This window comes from Eretmochelys imbricata, chromosome 2 (genome assembly GCF_965152235.1).
Source record: "Eretmochelys imbricata isolate rEreImb1 chromosome 2, rEreImb1.hap1, whole genome shotgun sequence".
In the NCBI taxonomy this organism is placed as follows: domain Eukaryota; kingdom Metazoa; phylum Chordata; order Testudines; family Cheloniidae; genus Eretmochelys; species Eretmochelys imbricata.
This window is the reverse complement of record NC_135573.1, coordinates 236,087,485-236,108,396: the sequence shown is the minus strand read 5'-3', so window position 1 is coordinate 236,108,396 and position 20,912 is coordinate 236,087,485. Positions and strand designations below refer to the sequence as shown.

The 20,912-nt window shown below is 41.8% G+C and overlaps 1 protein-coding gene across 2 annotated transcripts in view; it reads right to left on the bottom strand.

The window, feature by feature from the left end:
- The window catches only part of ACBD5 (acyl-CoA binding domain containing 5), a 51,527-nt gene extending 31,670 nt beyond the window's left edge, over positions 1 to 19,857 (bottom strand). For both annotated transcript variants that reach the window (XM_077808253.1, XM_077808252.1), the window contains exons 1-5: positions 19,775 to 19,857; positions 18,768 to 18,951; positions 16,724 to 16,844; positions 12,193 to 12,265; positions 5,990 to 6,101 (exon numbers count right to left, since the gene is read on the bottom strand). In XM_077808253.1, coding sequence (XP_077664379.1) covers positions 5,990 to 6,101; positions 12,193 to 12,265; positions 16,724 to 16,844; positions 18,768 to 18,843 — 382 coding nt within the window. In that variant the 5' untranslated portion in view covers positions 18,844 to 18,951; positions 19,775 to 19,857. The remainder of the gene's footprint in view (positions 1 to 5,989; positions 6,102 to 12,192; positions 12,266 to 16,723; positions 16,845 to 18,767; positions 18,952 to 19,774) is intronic.
- Between the last annotated feature and the right edge of the window lie 1,055 nt (positions 19,858 to 20,912).

The following is a 20,912-nucleotide window of genomic DNA, read 5'->3' as shown; positions in this document are numbered from 1 at the left end:
TTTTCACAGCTAAAGCATTCCTCTGCAGTTCTGAATACCCCAGCTGCACCAAGAACAAGTACAGGTCCAGTCAATCATTTCTGTGACCAGCATTTCTTACCAACAAATTCTTCTCCATGTTCCTTGCTCAAATCACTTGACGTCTCCAACTTGCCTCCACCACACTTATTACCATGACATAAGTTTCACCTCCACCATTCTTCATGCGTATCCCAAAAGATCCTCTGCTCCCATGGAAACAATGGAAGTCTTACTTCAGCAAGCAACTTCTACTTACGTTCCAGAAAAGCGGAATGGCTTACTGCTTTATTGCCTTGGTCCTGATAGGCAACAAATCTTCAAGCATCTCCCTCCTCTTACTGACATACTGCAAGATGTGACTCCATATGATGCTGCTCTCTGAGCCCTGGATGATCATTTTAATCTTCTACTAAATGTGGTTGAATGCTTCAAGTTCTATTCCCGAGTACAGATACCTCACGAGCCCATCAACAACTATGTAACTGCATTACATGACCTGATTGCAACCTGTGAATTTGCCAGTTTTACAGATGAAATAATCAGAGACCAAATTGTCATGAAGATGAACAGTTCCAAATTCAGGAACAACTCCCCATGATAAAAGGGAACCATAGAAATTGCCTGACAAGCGAAGAGCACCATACATCATGCTAAATCACTTTCCATGACGCCAGATGTCTTCCAGCCTGCAGAGGTTAATGCAGTCCAAGATGACAGTATGGAAAGCTCCTTAGTCTACACTCTCAGTGCCTTTTGCCCTCCCACACGCCACATTGCTACCAATGCTACAGGTGCGGTGACCCTGGTCAGAGGCAGATTTTCAGGGCTATTCTGCGAAGAAGTCAGGATGCAAGAAGTACAACAACAACAAGACATTTTTCTAAAGTCTGCTGACGATGTTGTATCTAGAGTTCTCACAGATGAAGATGACGGCAAACTGAATCCCAAGGATGTTTTGAATGTGACAGGAGATCATCACACCAATCCACATTGAGTTGCTGGCCATGTAATGATGACGTTAGTGGATTCTGGTTTGCCTTTTACTGTAGTTCCCAACCAATTCTGCAATGTGCTTTGTGCCAGCTCCCAACCCATGCTGCATTCTCCAGACACATACCCCAGAGGGTATGGTGGATCTCCCATCCACATCAATAGCTATTTTACAACTATCCTTGAGTCCAAAGGCCATAATGCACAAGGGAAAAAAAAAATTTATGTACCCCAAAAGGGAGTTTCTATTTTAGGATGTAATCAAAGGGATCTTCAGATTATATTCGATCGAATAGTAGAGAACCTCTCCTGCAAACTGAGGATAGGCTACAACCAGAAATCATCTCTGACTTTCTAGAAGTTTTCACCGATACCAAAGATGTTCCCAAAAAGCTCAAGCACAAGATCCTGCTAAAAAAAACAATGCAATGTCTACGCAGCATAAAGTGCTAAACATACCAATTGCACAGAGACAACCAAAGAGGAAATTTCAAAACTATGTAAAGCAGATATCGCTGAACTAGTTGATTTATCAGAATGGGTTTCTCTTCATTCTCAAGAGGAAACCTAATGGTGCTATCTGCATATTTGTGGATTTGATAGATCTAAACTTCAACACTGTTCCGGATTGTCATCCTCTGCCCAACCTTGGTGAAATGCTGCTCAACTTAAAGGAGGCAAGAGTCTTTGTAACCCTTGATTTATTCTTAGCTTACCACCAGATCCCCTTAACGGAAGAATCCCACATGTACACATCTTTCATCACTCCAGAAGGTCCGTTCCAATTCAAAAAGATGCCACTTGGATTAGCCTCTGCAGCATCTGTATTCCAGAGAATGATGCATTGGATCTCTGGAGAGACAAGGGACGTTACTTTCAAGAAGATATTGTAATGTATGGCAAAGATGAATCCAAACAGGATCTCACCCTAAACAAGGTTATAGAAAAACTTCAATGACATGGACTTACCATCAACAAGAAGAAAAGTCAATTCCGTACCAACTTAGTGACAGAACTAGGACATACAACCAAAACCACACCATGTGAAAGCCATCTGTGATATAACAGAGCCAAACAATAAGGACAAACTTTAATCCGTCTTGGATTGTGTCAATACTATTCAAAGTCTATACAGCAATTTGCTATGAAAGTAGTTCCTTTGTATCATCTCCTAAAAAAGGATGTTATGTTTGAATGGGATGAAGTGTGCAAGAATAGCTTTAAACAAGATCAAATATGCAATTTCAACCAGGCCAACTCCAAGACCCTTTGATTCTGAGAAGCAAACGATTGTCACAACAGATGCTTGTGAGTATGGTCTTGAGCCACATCTTATCATGAGGATGCAATAGAGAAAGATGAATGGATTGTCACTGCACAAATCTCAAGGAATGATCACAGTCTCAGAGTGAGCAACAGCCATGAGAGAAGACAAGGCACTTTAGGACCTAAAGACTTCCATAGTCAATGGATGGCTTTACAGGAGGATGACATCAGAACACTTACAACCATGTAGAAACATATCACATGAGTTGCCCCTTATAAATTAATAGATTTTGAGAATTTACCATCTTTTGTGCCTATACTTCTGAAAGAATGACTGATTCTCCCGACACATAAAGGAAACCTGGGAATGAGTACAACCAAAAGACAACTGCAACACGACTTCTGGTGGCCAGGGATGGATGAGCAGCTTGAGGAAATAATCAAGAATTGCATGGCTTGTGCTAGTAGTGATAAGTCACAGAAACCTTCAGCATCCCTCTCACACCAGTTGACTATCCTAACTGTCCATGGGAGAAACCAGCTTGACATAATGGGATCATCTGAAGATTACCCTGTTATGCAAAGGTTTGCCATAGTAATGGTAGACTATCATTCAAAGCAGCTGGAAGTTACATTCACTGGAATGGTTACTGCTGAAACAGCGGTTAAGTTCATGTGATCAGTCTTTAGCCAAGAAGGATTTCCCAAGGAACTGATAATTGACAATAGAATACAATTAACCTGCTGAAATGCAACACTACTTCAGTAGCAATAGTATCAAGCGCAAAATAGTTTTTTTATACCAGTGGAGAATTAATGGTGTAGTTGAGAGAATGAACAGACTGGTTAAAGAAAGTCTTTAATTTACCAGTTTGCAAATGAGACCATAGAAAAAAACTTTATGTGAAACACTGTTTGCTTACAGGACCACTACACACTCAACAGGAGTATCACCCTTCAAACTGTTAGAGGATGTAAGGCCAATACGTGACTTACTATCTGTCAAATGATTATACAGTCTCCTTTTTCAACCAAACATTCAGGTGAAACTATTCATGAATGTTTTAAGAACAAAAAGGAGAAATACAGACAGTATGTAGATCATAAGAAAGGTGCTAAACCTCACAGCTTTAAATTGAAAATTTTGTTCATGTGAAGCTGCCATGCAGAGTCAAAAAAGGGCATTCAAGACATTCATGTCATCTGCAGCTAACAGAAATCTGAGGAGATTCCGCTGTATAAAGAAATGGAACATTTCAAGATTATCCACAGCTCATCAGCTAGCCGCTGACGAAGAGAATCACAGTTTCCACCTTGGACCAGAGAGCATCAATGACACAGATAGCGATGGTGGATAATCTATACTAGTAGGAATTGCTCCCTCACCTAGTCTCATTCCTGCCTCTCCGGGTATTAGAGGTGTAAGACAAAGGAGACTGCCAAAAAGATTGGAAAACTTTGTTACTGGACTTAAGTGATGGCTTGGATGCGACTGTTGAAAGTTTTACAATGATTATTCTAAAGGGAATTGTGTATTGTAGCTATCTAGGTGCACATAGCAACCCCAGATTGTGTGTGTAAATTTTGTTCCTAGTGGGTCCTATAACCTTGAGTCCAGGAACTACAATTCCCAGGATGCATGGGAGGAGAGCGAGAAGTGGAAGAAGATGGAAAGACAGAAAGAATGTGAGATTGGTGAAAGAGTGAGGGGAATAAACCTTACCTTTGCTGTTATCAAGCTTCCTGAGTTTTCCTCAAAGGGGAACAGTACAAAAATTAATATGGAGGAAAAATGGAGTGGGGGGGACTCAAAGAAGGCAGAGTGGCCCAAAGGATAAAACACTGGATTAGGATTATTAGAAGAATAGTATTGTAAGTACTAATTGGTATTTATAGCTTATTACTAAAATATTAATTTCTTCAGTGGACTGGGGTGGGAGTGAGGGAAGGATTTCTTCACATCCCCAATGTAATAATTTTGTGACAAAATTGAAAAGAAACTCACTATTAAGATTCTGAATCTATCTAAACCTATGCTAAAGTAATTAGATGTCACAGAGTTTCAGATTTGTGAATACTATGTACCACATCTGTTACAATATTGATAGAGCCAGATAAGGCTGAAACTTGAATTTCAACTCTGAAGTTTCTTGATATGGTTAGTTTGCCTCACTAATGTTATTTAAATTAGGATATAAATTTTCTGATGTTAACAAAATATACTTGTTGGAGTAACAAATTCAGGATCCATTGTATTTTGATCTGGGTCATCCAATTGGTCTTTTTTGTCTTTAGTTTCTATGATTCTGTTAGTTTAGATTTAGCTACTTTTTAAAAGTAGCTTTTGGCACTCTGTACCATAGATTCCAAGTGAGTCAATCCTTATTATGCAGATCACTAAACTGAATCTGCAGATACTCTGTTACAATCTTGCCTGCCAATCGAGCTGCCAAGCAGGCTAATTAAATACCAGACCTGAAGCATATGCAGTTTTAGTTGAAAAAAGTGACCCTGCTTTTAAAGTGGCCATTTAAAAATTCAGCCATTATTATTTTCTCTAAAATATACAAAAACTATTTGAACATATAACTGATTAGTTTAAACGCTGACAATTAATCAAAGCCATTTTTGAGTTGTAAAAATGTGAAAAGCACTTTAAACCAGTTTGTCACATTATTTTAAAAATTATATAAAAATTAAACTTTTTAAAAATTAAAAATTAGAACAGATCAATTTTTAAAAAATTGTTCCAAACATAGGCTACATATATCCAACTTTATCTTAAAGCTTTAGCTAGGTTTTAGACTCTTAAACCAAGATGTAGACAGACAACCTTACCTGTAATGTTTCAACAGTCTAATTATCAAAACATTTTCACAGAATCAACTATGAACTACAACAATGTTGTAAAATAATAGTTGCCACAGTGCCTTTTTACATAACTATGAAATTACTAGGTTTGCCACCTGTCAGATATTCACAGACTGTTAGACTAATCCCTTCTCCCTTGAACTCTAGCACTGGGCAATGCGGACTGCAAGTACAGGGGAGGAGATTACAGGTCCTTTATTATTTGTCTGTGGAATCCCATGCATACTTGTGCTGATGTATAAATAATAATTTAAAAAATTGCAGGAGAGCAAAAAAAGTTTCTCAAGATGGATGACAGAGAATAAATAGACTGCCAACTACAGTACACAGCTTGCCTGCACATACCCACATGCAGGATGCAGAAGAAAGGCAGAATTTAAAAGGCTGTTCTTATCAATAGAGAGGCAGAAACTGGATATTTTTTTAATTCTCTCTCAGCAACCAGAGGCTCTGCAGTGAAGTTTTCCTCTCCAGCACTGAAAACATTTGGTTAAATTCCAAACATGCTGTTGGACCTTCCTGTAGTGTTTTTATTTTTAAATAAAAATTAAAGGTGACAAACCCAGAAGTCTCAAGTGTTGCAGTGAATTACAGCACATAAAACAATGAAACAAATGGATTTACACAGAAATTTATCATTCCTACCTTCTAAATATTTAGAGACTTTCTCCAGTCGGACTGGCATATAGTAAAGGAATGAAATAGAAAGATGCAACATTTAGCTTTAAGAAACTATTTATAGAATTTAAACTGAGAATGAAATGTAAGTAAGTTTGTTAAGAGAGTCTAAATTTTTATTATTATTTACAGTACAAAATAAGGAGGAGGTATTTATTCAAACCTGATGTTAGGCCAGATGCTCTGTTCTTTTTATCCTCTACTATTTCATAGAATGGGCCTATCACTTGTAGTAATTCTTCAACTTTCTCCGTCATTGGCATACTCTCAAGAATCTGTACGAGTCCAAAATACAAAATGTCTTGTGAAACAATATATTAACGATTCATTTTATTTAACTTGGTGCCAAATTTCCTTATGTTCACTGCAATACTCATATAGCAATAACATGTCACAAAATAAATTTTATAACACTCTGTTCAACTCTGCATTTTAACATTATATAGCAGGGGTGGCCAACCTGGGGCTCCGGAGCCACATGCGGCTCTTCAGAAATTAATATGCGGCTCCTTGTCTAGGCACTGACTCCGGGGCTGGAGCTACAGGCGCCAACTTTCCAGTGTGCCGGGGGGTGCTCACTGCTCGACCCCTGGCTCTGCCCCCACTCCACCCCTTCCCGCCCCCTCCCCTGAGCCCGCTATGCCCTTGCTCCTCCCCCTCCCCCTCCCAGCCTCCTGAATGCCTTGAAACAGCTGATCAGGAGGTACAGGGAGGGATGGAGAGGCACTGATCAGCGGGGCTGCCATTGGGCAGCAGGCGCTGGGAGCCAGGGGGGAGCTGATGGGGGACTGCTGACATATTACTGTGGCTCTTTGACAACGTACATTGATAAATTCTGGCTCCTTCTCAGGCTCATATTGAATAAACTGTTTATTGTAGTTAAGGGAGCCCATCAGCATATCAATTACAAATTCCAACGTTTATTACCTCAGCAATTTCAAACTAAAGCAGGTAGAAGTTTGACAGACAGGGGGGTGTGATCATGTGCAATGTGCTTTTTAATCAGTTTTTCCTTGGGGAAAATGAAACTGAGGGAACTCCTTTCCAACATAATTTTCTTTTTATTTGACATATCCTATCCTCTTTTGGCTGGGTGCAAGCACCATGTTATGAGGTGCCCATTGTGCCCTTCTAATTTACCAGCTGCCACTGTCCACAGCAAAAAGCCCCCCAAATCAGAGGGACAGAATCAAAGTAAGGACATTCCAAAAATCACATGATCAAGACAGAAAATTAGGGTCCAACCCTGCTCCCTTGAAGTCAGTAGCAGCTGGATCAGGTTTTCAGTTTACTAATTCAACACACCCTAGCACCAGAACAAGCATTCATATCACAGCAAGGTGTGCAGTCAAACAGACATTCGGCAGAACAGAGATAGCAGAGAAGATACTGAAACTGGCAACAAAAAGTAATAGGTCTGCAGTTTTCTAATCCACCTGGGTAGCTTTTGCTGATTCCCCCTTTTAAGCAATAATTCCAGGAAAAGATGCAGGCAGCAGTGGCAGCAAACCCTCTTCCTGTAAGACAGCAGCAGTAGCTATGGTAAGCCCTTCCCAGACAAGGCACCAGGCAAGGTAGCAAGTAGTTGCAAAAGAAGCTACAGCAAACCATCTGCAAGCAAAAGCCCCACACAGATCAGCAGGAAACAGTAGCCATGGCAAACCCTGGCCATGCAAAACTCCAGGCTGACTGGCAGGTGGCAACAATAGCAATCAAAGCTAGTTTTGCAAACCAATCACAAGTTATCAAAAAAGCAAAACTCCCATTAAAGAGTAGCTTCAGTGAGTTTCCAATCCATTTTGTGCATAAACAGAACAAATTATTCTAAATTCTAAAGGGGGAAACGTGAACTGTTCAGATACGCTGCTGGAAATTAGTGAAAGAGATTTTACCACCTTTTCTTTTATACAGAAAATTAAAACTTTGTCACAGCCTAACTTGGTTTGCAGTGCATTTACATCTACATGCTGTGTTTTCAACTCAACTGAAAAAATTGCATCAAAACTTAAATATAAATGTCACTGCTGCTCTTCCACACACCTCACAAAAACTACCCACATAATCTGGACAATTCTCAGAATCATACTGGGCTTTAGCCACAACAAATTTTAAAAGAAGTTGTGTGGTGAAAGTCCTTTTGAAAGTGTATGTATACAGGTGAGCACTATTGGGGTGGAAGGACTCTGGCTCTTGTCTCAGTCTTATTTCAGCCTTGGCAGTAGGGAAGCTGCAAAGTAAACCTGATCACTAATCTTGTGTTTGGGTAAGGTAGGAGACTTTCACCTGCCCCGCCACTCCATACTCTTTCTGCACAGAGCCAGAATCAAAGGCTCTACCGGGCGGGGCTAATGTGGGCTAAACAAAAAATTGGGTGGGCTGCCCTATACATTTTGTTGGCACACGTACATGTGTGTTTTATCTATGTTATCCTCAAATAGGAGAACAAAAATATATACAGACAGATCCATTTTAAACTTCAGCTATGGCAGCTCACTGGTACAACATTTATTCACAGAAAATCAATAGAAAACAAAACTAAGCCAATAAATAAATAAACTAATAACAACCACCACCAACAAATGCAAACTTCTGGAAAAAAAATTACTGGTTAAATAATATTAATAGCTAATACTTTAAATTGGAGAACATACTGTTATTTTTAAAATAACCGTTTGCACACAGCAAAGTATGATATCTGGAAGATTTGGAGAGTCAGGGCCATAATACTACAACTCACACTGCGGTCATTCTGGAGCAGAAGGCCTCAGTGCTAGAAAGGGTTAAATGAGCACAGGTACTGTAGGAGGCATTACTGGGATACCTTCGGCTTAGGGCTGCTAACTTTCTGAGTGCAGAAAAACAAACACCCTTGTCCTGCCCCAAGGCCCCACCCCTTCTCTGAGGCCCCGCCCCCACTCACTCCATCCCCCCCCACCCCTCTTCCCCACCCTCACTCACTCATTTTCACTGGGCTGGGGCAGGAGGTTGGAGCGCAGGAGGGTTCCGGCCAGGGCTGTGGGCTCCTGGGTGAGGCCGGGGATGAGGGGTTTGGCATGCAGGAGGGGGCCCCAGGCTGGGGCCGAGGGGTTCGGAGTGTGAGATGGGTGCGGGTTCTAGGAGGGAGTTTGGAAATGGGAGGGGACTCAGGGCTGGGGTGCAGGAGGTGGTGTGGGCTCTGGGTAGCACTTACCTCAGGTGGCTCCAGGAAGCGTCTAGCATATCCCTGCAGCCCCTAGGTGCAAGGGAGGCCAGGGAGGTTCCATGCGTTGACCTCGCCCGCAGCTCCCATTGGCTTCAATTCCCGGCCAATGGGAACTGTGGAGCCAGAGCTCGGGGGCAGCGCGCGGAGCCTCCTTGGCCAGCCCTGCACGTAGGGGCTGTTGGGACATGCCAGCCACTTCTGGGAGCCACGCAGAGCCAGGGCAGGCAGGGAGCCTGCCTTAGCACTGCTTCATCACCGACCGGAATTTTAACGGCCCAGTCAGTAGTGCTGACCAGAGCCGCCAGGGTCCCGGTTTTCGACCAGAACACCCAGTCGAAAAGGACGCCTGGCAACCCTACTTTGGCTCGGTCTTCCATCCCTGGCAGCAGCTGCAGGAGGCTGTGGGCAGGAAGGGGGATGGATGTTTAGTCTATGGCGATGAAGCTTCCCCTGGGGGAGGCTAACTTCCTGTCCTGCCTCTTCTGCCATGGCCCCCACACACACTCCACCCCCGCTCCACCACGGGCCCTCGCTCTCCCTCATTATACCTGCTGCCCATGTTTACTTTAACTGTGATTCCAGAGGCTAGTAAGGCACCTGAAAAGTCTAGGGTTTTTGCAGATAATAACTTAGAAATTAGCTGACAAGAGCACTGCATCTCATTCCTATATAAAGAAAGAAAAAAATATACACAAATACCAATTAAAGCCATATTTTAAGTTTATATGTAAAATTTAGAACAATCAGGAGATAATACAGCAAAATATTCCCAATCGTAAACCTTGAGGTATCAGTTTTGGAGCCTTAACACAGATATCAGAAAGACAAGTTTGATACTTTGTACACTATCTTTAGTGGAGCTAAATAAAAATAAATCAAATCTGATTACTTTCTCTAACAGACACACTGTATTACTGCCATTATTGCCTCCAATATCATCAACAGTTTTTCACTCCACTAAAAACTATTTTAATTTTCACATACATGATTAAAGTTTTTCTCTTTTATTAAGACAGGAATTTATTTTTCTACTTATTTTTGCATTTATGTTTGCCAGTCACAATCATGTATGTGACTCTCTAACATTTAACTCCATCATCACTATTAGTGTCAGACTTGGAACTGCATTTATTTTTGTACAAATTTTAAGTTACTTTACAGTGTCTAAAGTTGTGTTTTTAGATAATGTTTTTTTCTTTTTTAAACTGGCATTGTTAAGGTGAGTACAAGCCAAATTTACATTCTAGAAGGATACTATTATTTGATTGTACCACTTTAAATAATGAATGACAAAGCACAATATGGCAATAAAAGTAATAATGATAATTACTCCAGCCAGGACAGGTTAGGCATTTTAGAAATTACTACTCAAAAAATTAAATTTAACTTTGAAAAGAATAAAATGACAGAGAATATATATTTCAGTAGGAAGTACCAAGAAATTACAAACAATAATAATAATAATAATATTACAAGTGTGAGAGACTGCAGAGGCGAGAGAGTGGGAAACGGTGTGTGAGAGACTGGGAGAGCGTGTTGGAGGGAGAGTGTGTGTGAAACTGTGTGTGTGCCAGCGTGCTGTCTCTTTAAGCCGAGCACCCAGGAGCCTGAATGCTTGTTCAGCAGCAGCCACAGCTCCCACTCCTGACCCCCAAGAACCAGCACCGATAGGCTCCTTGTCCCCCCACCCTAGTTCAGCAGACTCCCACTCAGCCCAGCCACCTCTAGCAGTGGGTGAGTTCGCCCAGCACCATGCCAGCCATGAACCAGCTTCCCAAAGAAATGGAGACTGGCAAATTTTGGGGTGGCTATAGCCCCACAAACCCCCACCCACAGCAGCACGCCTGGCCAGAATACATGGGCTTTATGTAGGTAGAGGGGATTTCACCCTGTGAGATTGTTTGCTATCAGTTTATCTTATGATAACGTTCAGAGGGCATACTTTCATTTAATTTTACTATCTACAGTACTGTTCAATGATAGTTATTTTGAAGAGAACAGGCTACTTCTATTAGTTATTTCAATGGGTCTTTTGACAATTAAGATTATGGAGTAATGAATGGCCAAATTCTGCATTATTCATTCAATTAAAACTCCCATTAAAATCAATGAGAGTTTTGCTTGAGTGAAGACTACAGAATTTGGACAACTGTCCTAATTTTTTAAAAAAAGTAGTCATTAAAGAGTAAGAATAACATGGTGGTTGGTAGAACAGAAATAAAATGTTATAAAAACCCTTTAAAGGAGGTTAATAGCCTGACTTAGAAAAAAATATAGCATATTCTGAATGAAAACTGCATGCTCTGTCCTTAATACTAACCTGGCTATAGTTATGTTAAATTACATACTTGTCCTTGCTGCAGCTCAAAGTATGTAAGATCATTCACTGTTTCAGAGATCTACTAAAAGGGCTGTAGTCAAAAGACAGGATGAGTTAAGGACAGAGCAACAGTCTTAACTCTGAATTTGTCTAGCTACTTTATTTAAGGATTTATATTATGCTCGTTAAGAGAACTAGGAACCGTTATAAGAATTTTAAAAATCTCTATTCCCAACAATAGACCAGAAACATTTGTTTGGGTCTAAATCAGACTCCTGATATTAAATACTAGAGGCGGTTTCAAATCTAGGTTCTAACTCATTGTCCTCCAAAGTTCAAAGATGTTCAGATCCAGAGTTTTGGTTCAGCCCATTTTGTTAATTAACTACTTCCCAAGACTCTTCCATGTAAGGGTCCCATCAGATCTCAAACTAGAATTCAGCAAAAATGTGCAAAATTTACTGCACATTCAGCTTTTTTCCTTTGAGATCTCTCTCCTTCCCTAGTTTGTTCTGAATCAGCTACCGTTTCAGTTCCAGTGTTTCACTACAGCTCACTTGCGAGAGCTGCATTGTATTTGGGCCTCTCATTAAAAACATTGTCAATAGGTTCCCTAGAGCTCTTAAATTTCAAAACTATCACCACTAGACAGTTTAATAAAAGTTAAGTTATTTATTAACTTAATTTATTAACTTTATTAATTAAAGTTAGGTTAAGTTAATTCAGCAAACTCACAACACGAATGAAAGCTTTACTCGCAGCTAGTGAAATATTTTCTTTATTTTTTTTAATCTTCTAAATATAAAGTTACTTTTGAAGATACATAGATTTGAATTACTCTTACCTTTTTCATTTCTTCAACATATGCTATCATGGCTTCTTCTTTGGGCATATCCCCCAAAGCACTCCAAGCATCCCTAGGAATGAAAACCATGGATATCTTCAGAACACCCATGGTCTGCCTGTATTTTTCAGTCCAGCCTTAAGTAAAAAGTGTTTCTTATTGTGTCTGCAATTTTGTGTGTAAAAATACAATAATAATAATAATCTAACTAGCTGGTTCAAACACAAGAATGGCCCTACTGGGTCAGACCAAAGGTCCATCTAGCTCAGTATCTTGTCTTCTGACAGTGGGCAGTGCCAGGTGCCCCAGGGGGAATGAACAGAACAGGTAATCATCAAGTGATCCATCCCCTGTCACTTATTCCCAGCTTCTGGCAAACAGAGGCTAGGGACATCATTCCTGCCCATCCTGGCTAATAGCCACTGATGGACCTATCCTCCATGCATTTATCTAGTTCTTTTTTTAACCCTGTTATGGTATTGGCCTTCACAACATCCTCCGGCAAGGAGTTCCACAGGTTGACTATGCGCTGTGTGAAGAAATACTTCCTTTTATTTGTTTTAAACCTGCTGCCTATTAATTTCATTTGGTGACCCCTAGTTCTTGCGTTATGAGTAGTAGTAAACAACACTTCCTTATCTACTTTCTCTCCACCAGTCATGATTTTATAGACCTCAATCATATATCCCCTTAGCCATCTCTTTTCCAAGCTGAAAAGTCCCAGTCTTATTAATCTCTCCTCATACATAAGCCATTCCATACCCCTAATAATTTTTGTTGCCCTTTTCTGAACCTTTTCCAATTCCAATATATCTTTTCTGAGATGGGGCAACCACATCTGCACACAGTTATTCAAGATGTGGGCGTACCATGGATTTATATAGCAGCAACATATTTTCTGTCCGATTATCTATCCCTTTCTTAATTATTTCCAGCATTCTGTTCACTTTTTTGACTGCCACTGCACATTGAGTGGATGTTTTCAGAGAACTATCCACAATGACTCCAAAATCTCTTTCTTGAGTGGTAACTGCTAATTTAGACCCCATCATTTTATATGTATAGTTGGGATTATGCTTTCCAATGTGCATCACTTTACATTTATCAACATGAAATTTCATCTGCCATTTTGTTGCCCAGTCACCCAGTTTTGAGAGATCCTTTTGTAGCTCTTCGCAGTCTGCCTAGGTCTTACCTATCTTTAGTAATCTTGTATCATCTGCAAATTTTGCCACCTCATTCTTTACCCCTTTTTCCAGATCATTTATAAATATGTTGAATAGGACTGGTCCCAGAACAGACCTCTGGGGGACACCACTATTTACCTCTCTCCATTCTGAAAACTGACCATTTATACCTACCCATTGTTTCCTATCTTTTAACCAGTTACCAATCCTTGAGACCACCCTCCCTCTTATCCCATGGCAGCTTACTTTGCAGAAGAGTGTTTGGTGAGGGACCTTGTCAACGGCTTTCTCAAAATCTAAATACACTATATCCACTGGATCCCCTTGGTCCACATGCTTGTTGACCCCCTCAAAGAATTCTAGTAGATTGATGAGGCATGATTTCCCTTTACTAAAACCATGTTGACTCTTCCTCAACACATTATGTTCATCTATATGTCTGATAATATTGTTCTTTATTACAGTTTCAACCACTTTGCCCGGTACTGAAGTCAAGCTTACAGGCCTGTAATTGCCAGGATCACCTATGGAGCCCTTTTTAAAAATTGGCATTACATTAACTATCCTCCAGTCATCTGGTACAGAAGCGGATTTAAATGATAGGTTATAGACTAGTTAGTAGTTCTGCAATTTCAGACTTGAGTTCCTTCAGAACTCTTGGGTGAATACCATCTGGTCCTGGTGACTTACTGCTGTTTAATTTATCAATTTGTTCCAAAATCTCCTCTAATGATACCTCAATTTGGGACAGTTCCTCAGACCTCTCACCTAAAAAGAATGGCTCAGATTTGGGAATCTCCCTCACATCCTCAGCTGTGAAGACCGATGCAAAGAATTCATTTAGTTTCTCCGCAATGGCCTTATTTCTCCCAGTTACCTGATCTGGGAGCATAATCAGGTAACTGGATATCTTCTGAGAGGCAGCATGATCCAGTGGATAGGGGACTGGACAGTGAGTCAGGAGACAAGTTCTATTCCAGATTCTGACCAACTGTTTGGCATTGGACAAGATCAGTTTTGAAAGAGATGGGACCTTCAAAAAGGTATTTTTAATATTAGCCATATACATATTTATACATATAAGCTGATGTATAAACACAACCAGAATTATGTACAGGTCTATTTAATCTTTTCTATTAAGCCTTACTCCAACAGGAAAGTAGCAGCCTAAAAATAAAATTGCTTACTTATCTCTAACACAATATACATTATGGGTTTGGGGCCATATTGTATCCATTCATAAAAAAAACACAGGTGTCCCAGGAAACTTTGAGATTCCAATGTCCATTTCCTTGCAAGTCTTCCCTGGGGGATGAGAAGAGGTTTGTGGAGTGTTGTATTAAATTTAAATGGAATAGATGGTCTAACCTAATTACCTTAATTTAGTTACTGTTTAACATTAAACAGTGCTGAACAAGATCTGGCCTAAAAAGACTGCTTAGTACTATGGCAAACACATTATTAAAAATTAATAAAAAAGTTTAAAAGAAAGGTAAAGAAGAAAAGGAAAAATGGTAAAAATATTTGAAATGTAACATATTGAATAAGGCTTTTATTTTAACAACATCCATTGTTTTTTCTCTTCTAAAAACTCTCTCCAGCTAAAGGGAAAAAGAACACACACCCTTGTTTGCCTGTCTTAGATAGTATCAAAGATGGTAATAACTGTCCTTTGGGGGAAAAGAAAAGAAGTTAGATTAGACAGATTGGAGCTGTTGTAGTTACAGTCCAATCCCATTTCATCCCAGGTGGTGTTCATCTCAGCGGGAGCCAGTGGTGATGTCATCTGGGTCCCTCTCTCTGGCCTGATCAGGATCTCTCTCAGGATCAGGATAATGGAGGCCAAGAGTCACAGGAGATGGTGGGAGTGGCAGTGAGGATGGTGAAGTTCACTCCAGTAGCCATTTTTTTTTTTTTTTTTTTTTTTTTTTTTTTTAAACCCCAAAGCCTCTTTCCTTAAGGACCCAAAATAGGAGTGATGGGTGAAATTATTTCAGAATATTATTTCAAATTTTATATTATTTGACATAATATAAACAGAGGCCTAATTTTTGACATAGCAGTTTTGGTTCACTGATTTCTGGTTCTATACTTTTCTTATTTATCCAGCAGGATCTTAACACAGTTCTTCAGTTAGATCAGTATGCCTTGTTGCTTGGACTAATTCAGTCTGGCTGGCTAGCTCCCTTTCATAACTTTTCCCGGTCAACATTTGTTATAAATTAGTGACATTTTATGCACTTAAGCTCATAATTAGAGTAAATTTGTAGATCCAATTATTATAGCAGAGGACAAGGAGGAGTCTCCTACCTCCATGGATCCCTGAGATACAGGAGGAGAAATCCCATCCTACGCAGAGCTGGCCTTAGCATTTGGGGGGGAGGAGGGGGCAGGGGGCATACATGTCACTGTACGCAGGGAGGATCAGCAAAGTTATTCAGAGGCATTTCAATGTTAACTAACTAATTTTAAATAAAAAGCAAGCCAGGTAGTGGTTGATTTTTAGGACTCATGCTGTAGAAGTGGAGCTCAGATGCTTGAGCTGGGGTCCATATATAGTTGCCAATATTTTTTGAAAAGCTTTCCAAGAGATGATTGTATAAACATAAGTCTGGAGATCATAGTTTCCCTCTCCCCAAATGCTAAAGAGCTTGGTGTGCTCATTGGATTAACTTTAGGATTTGTAAAGTGCTTGACAGTACTTACATTAACCATCATCATGATTGCCTGTGAACTAGGCAAGCAGTATTATCTTTATTTTACACACTGGAAAACTGTAAGGTACAAACATGGAGTGATTTGACTAAAGCCACAGAGGGAATCTATGTCAGAACTGGGATTAGAACACAAGATTCCCTTACTCTCAGTCCTGTGCTTAGTTCATTTGATCCTTTCTTTCCTACTATTAAATTCTCCATCCAACTTGTAGTAAAAGCCCAGATTGTCTTTTCTATAATGGAGCCATCTCAGGTACAGGCAGTCAGATGGGAAGGAACTTGTTGCCACAGCCTAAGAGCACTGCCCTCCTATTGGTATAAACTGATTTGGGCTCCCCTAAATTATGGGGAGAGGAGGAAATACTGCAGAGGTACTACAATGAGATCTGCCCAAGCTGCAGCATCCTCAATTTTAGAAGCAAAGGGAATGTCCTCTCCCCTAACGTAAAGGCTGGAACACAGGAGGAAAATCCAAAATATACATACCAATTTCATTATCAAGCGAAGGGACTTTTTGAAAACACACACACACTACAGTTTTGTTCACTGAAGTCTTTAAAAAGAGAGAAGACGCTCTTAGACAAAGTTTCAGTACAAATAACCAAACAATCTCTCACACACAATTACCATTTATATCTACCAATAGGATCCCAGAATCCAGGTCTTGGACTGTTACAGGGTCCTTGGGTTGCTTGCTTATAAAAGCTATAGAACTTGAGCATCATTTCATTCGTTGGCTGGAATGAACCTAGTGAAAACATTTTAAAATCAGTAGAAATTGACATTAAAGACATTTAGTCTCTTTTATGCATTGTTAATATTTCTGTGGGAAATTAACCTGCACTTCTTATAACTCACAGCATGATAAAGAGTCTGCTCCTCAAAGGCACAATTCCCCCTGAAGTCAATGGAGATGGTGGAGGTTAATACATTTCTGGATTACACCAGAGTGAATATTTACTGATTGAGGGAAAATTTCAGACCTAGTTTAAGGGGCTGCATGATCAATGACTTTGGACTTTAAGCTCCACGTTCAGACAGAAGGACTGCAAAATAAGTCACCCTGACCACTTTAAAAGGACACAACCAACTTCACCACATTCGTCTGGATTTTGAAAAACTATTTTTATCTATAGCAAATAACATAATTGACAGATTTGAGATCAAAATGTTTCACTATTTCTTCAGTTTGTTTATTTTAGGCATTTGACAGCACTTTCTGTACAGTCACTGTTTTCTCAACAACAGAAAACATGTGTACAGACAGGAAAATCGGATTTTTTGGCAGAGGGAATTCATGCTCAGGCATTTCTCCTGAAACAACTTTTAAGTTGAAATCTATTCAGTTTTTTTAAAAAGCTGATAATGATCCTTTAATTTTTGCCCTCACAAAATCAATTATAGCTTATACCAGTTTGTGGTGAGTTTTTTGGCTTCTGTGTTAATGTAAGATCATCAGTGTCTATTTGATAATAGCAACAAATAAAAACTCTAGGGGAAAAAAAAGTCTTGTCCTCAATTTTTGCAATTCTTCAAACACATTTAATAACTTTGCTTACTCTTCAGACTAACAAATTCACAGTGATTGCTGTGAAGTCATAAAATCATATTAGGGATTCCAAGGAGGCAAGTACTTTCTCCTACTTTTGCAACAAAGGTGGAATGGGAAGAGTAGGATAGTAAAAGCTACATTGTTTACATCAACAAAACACCTCCTATGTGAACAAAATGCATGCTTAACATTCTCTGGAGGAACAAAGAAATTTGTTCTGTGGCATCAGGAATGATCAAACATATTTTGAACTGCTCGGGAAAACATATTAAAAGCAAATTTTAAAACTTGATCTGCTGGGCCCCTGCAAACTCTTACAGTACAGTATTTATTAAACCACTGATTGCAAATATGAGAAAATTGCAGACGATGCCATGTCTAAGTGGCTGAACAAATAAGTTGTGAATAAGCTTTTGGCCCAGAAGGCCAGCGTAAGGAACAGCTCTGTCACCATGTTTAATGGCTGGTGTCGCTCAGCCAGTCCCCTCATCATCTGTCAGTAATTCCCTAGCCCCTCTGGGGGACTCCCTGGCAGTCCGGCTGCCTGCCAGGTACCCTCATTTAGAGCTTTAGAGGGGGCTTATGGGGAGGATGTGGCTGCCTCGGCAGAGCTGCGGGGGGGGGGGGGGGGCGGGGGGTGAGAAATCAGGTTTATCTTGTCCTGGCAGGGGGAGGCGGTGCAAGGGAACAGCCAGGGATTGCTCTCCTAGAAAAAGAATCTTAGAATATCAGGGTTGGAAGGGACCTCAGGAGGTCATCTAGTCCAACCCCCTGCTCAAAGCAGGACCAATCCCCAATTTTTGCCCCATCCCTAAATGGCCCCTCAAGGATTGAACTCACACCCCTGGGTTTAGCAGGCCAATGCTCAAACCACTGAGGTATCCCTCCCCCCAAGAAAGAAAAGGAGTACTTGTGGCATCTTAGAGACTGACAAATTTATTTGAGCATAAGCTTTCGTGAGCTACAGCTCGCTTCATCGGTGGCTAGGCTGTAATCGGCCTGCGCTCCAGATGGCAAAAGAGCAGGCGAGCGTCCGAGTCCGCAGGTCTCCTCTCCTCCGGCCGGCTGCAGCCCCACAGGCCCTGCACAGACACAAGCCTCCTGGCCCCGCTCACTTACCATTTTTGGGCAAGCTCTGAATCACCTTCACGGCCGCCTCAAACCTGGTCTCATGCACCGAGCCGGTCTCCGCCATGCCCCCTGCCTTCCCCTCGGCCACAGCCGGGCCCGAGATGTGTCAGCTGGAACCGCGCGCGCAGCGGCAGCAGCAGCAGCTCCCCCTCCCCGCGGCGCCTGCATCCAACTGACCGGAGACAGGGGGAGAGGAATGGGCGACTGCTCCGCCGGCTCCCGGGCCGCCGCCCACGGCAGGAGCAGCCCCGCTCGGCACTCAGAGACTGGGGCAAAGGGCATGAGGGTCCAACACTCCCCCCACATCTCAGCCCCTCATTCCCGCCACCCCGCTCCGGCCGCCCGAACCCCTTCCATAACCCAACACTGCTCATCCTCCTCCCCCCCCCACACACCCGCAACCCCCTGTGACCTCCCACCTGTCCACTGAATCGCTTCCACGCATCACCCAACCCCACCCCCCCCACACCCCCGCAACCCCCTGTGACCTCCCACCTGTCCACTGAATCGCTTCCACGCATCACCCAACCCCACCCCCCAACACGCACCCCTCGCTTCCTCCCTGCCCGTCCCAGCTGCCCCTTCATCGCCCCATCTCCTGCCAAACCCCGTCCGAAAACGCCTCCCCAACTTCCAACATCTGCCCCTCAGGTCATGTCCCCTAACTAATCACCCCCCCCCCCACACACACACACACCCTGTATTACACCATCCTCCACCTCCCCCCCCCACTGCCCCGAAACAGCCCCCCCGCATGCCCCTGTGAGCTCATCCACCGCCCCGAAACAGCCCCCCCGCCGCACTGCCCCTCGGAGCTCGCCCCCCGCCACAACCTGGCCGTTGAAAAGGCCCACGATAAATAGTCACCCCTTTCCCCAGCTGTCAAGAGCAAACACGGTAGCCAAGGCAGTGGCAGCTGGTCCTGCTCCCCCCCACCGCGCAGCCCCCGTAGCAAACAGCGAGCGAGCCGTTTGTCACGCTACACGGCCACCTACCTTTGCCCAGGGATCAGGCCCTTCTGTAATGTCTCCCAGCAGCGGCCCTTAAGTCAGCCTTCGGGCTGGCCTCCGCCCCGAGGCATTCTGGGAAATGTAGTCCACCTTGCTGCTTCACTTCCGGTCTGGGGCCTTGCTGTGGGCGATAACCCTGCCTGTGTGTTGTGGTCTTACAGGTACAAGCAGCAGCTGGCGGCCTGGTCTGACCACCCCGAAGGCTCTCTGGAAAAGAACAGGAACATTCCGGTCTCAGGAAATGAACTGATGGTACCTTTCAGACTCTCCGTGACAAGAATGATGATGATGGTATAGAGAGGACCTTTCGATCCCAGAGAATCACAAAGCCCTTTAAAAACACAACCAGCTCATATCTCAGGTACACAGAGGGCTCACTTCACTGCCTGTACCATCAGTGAATGCTTAAAGCGTGAGGCAGGACACAGCAGCACTTGATACACGAACCCTAGTTTAGAACAAGTAGTAGATTTATTTACTATATTTTATCTCTGGATTGATAATATTGTAATTTCAATTATTTTTCGAAGCCTATTCTGAACAGTAATGATTTAAATTGGAGGTTCAAACATGGAGCATCTGAAATGCTGATCATGTTAAATGGTTCAAGCAATAAGATAGCAATAAGATTACATGGGCTGAGGAAACAATTTTCTCCCCTCTCCCATACCTGTTATCTCACCTAGTTCTCCCCTTTGCTTTCCTTCTTACTTTCTTTTCCTCCTCTGGTGCCCAGCCTTTGCTTCCTTGAGATACACACAAAATACCTTGGTTGCCTTACATAGATCCCCCAGATGCACTCAGTCTGTTTAACTGCTTGCCTTCTCACACACACATGCACTGGATCACTGATTAACTTCACACACATTTATTATCCCAAACTGCCAGTGTACATACATGTAGCTTTAGAAATATTAAAGGGATACTGTTAAGTTAAAAATCTTACGGTCAACATTTTCAGAAGCAGGAGCCTAAAGTTAGACTTCCAAATTCATATTTAGATAAGTAAATAAACCAAAGAAGATATCAGTAGACTACCACTTACAGGTTAAATACATAACTAAATTACCAAAGTGCTGAGCATCCAGCACTATAGAAAATCAGGCCAAAAATATACCAAACC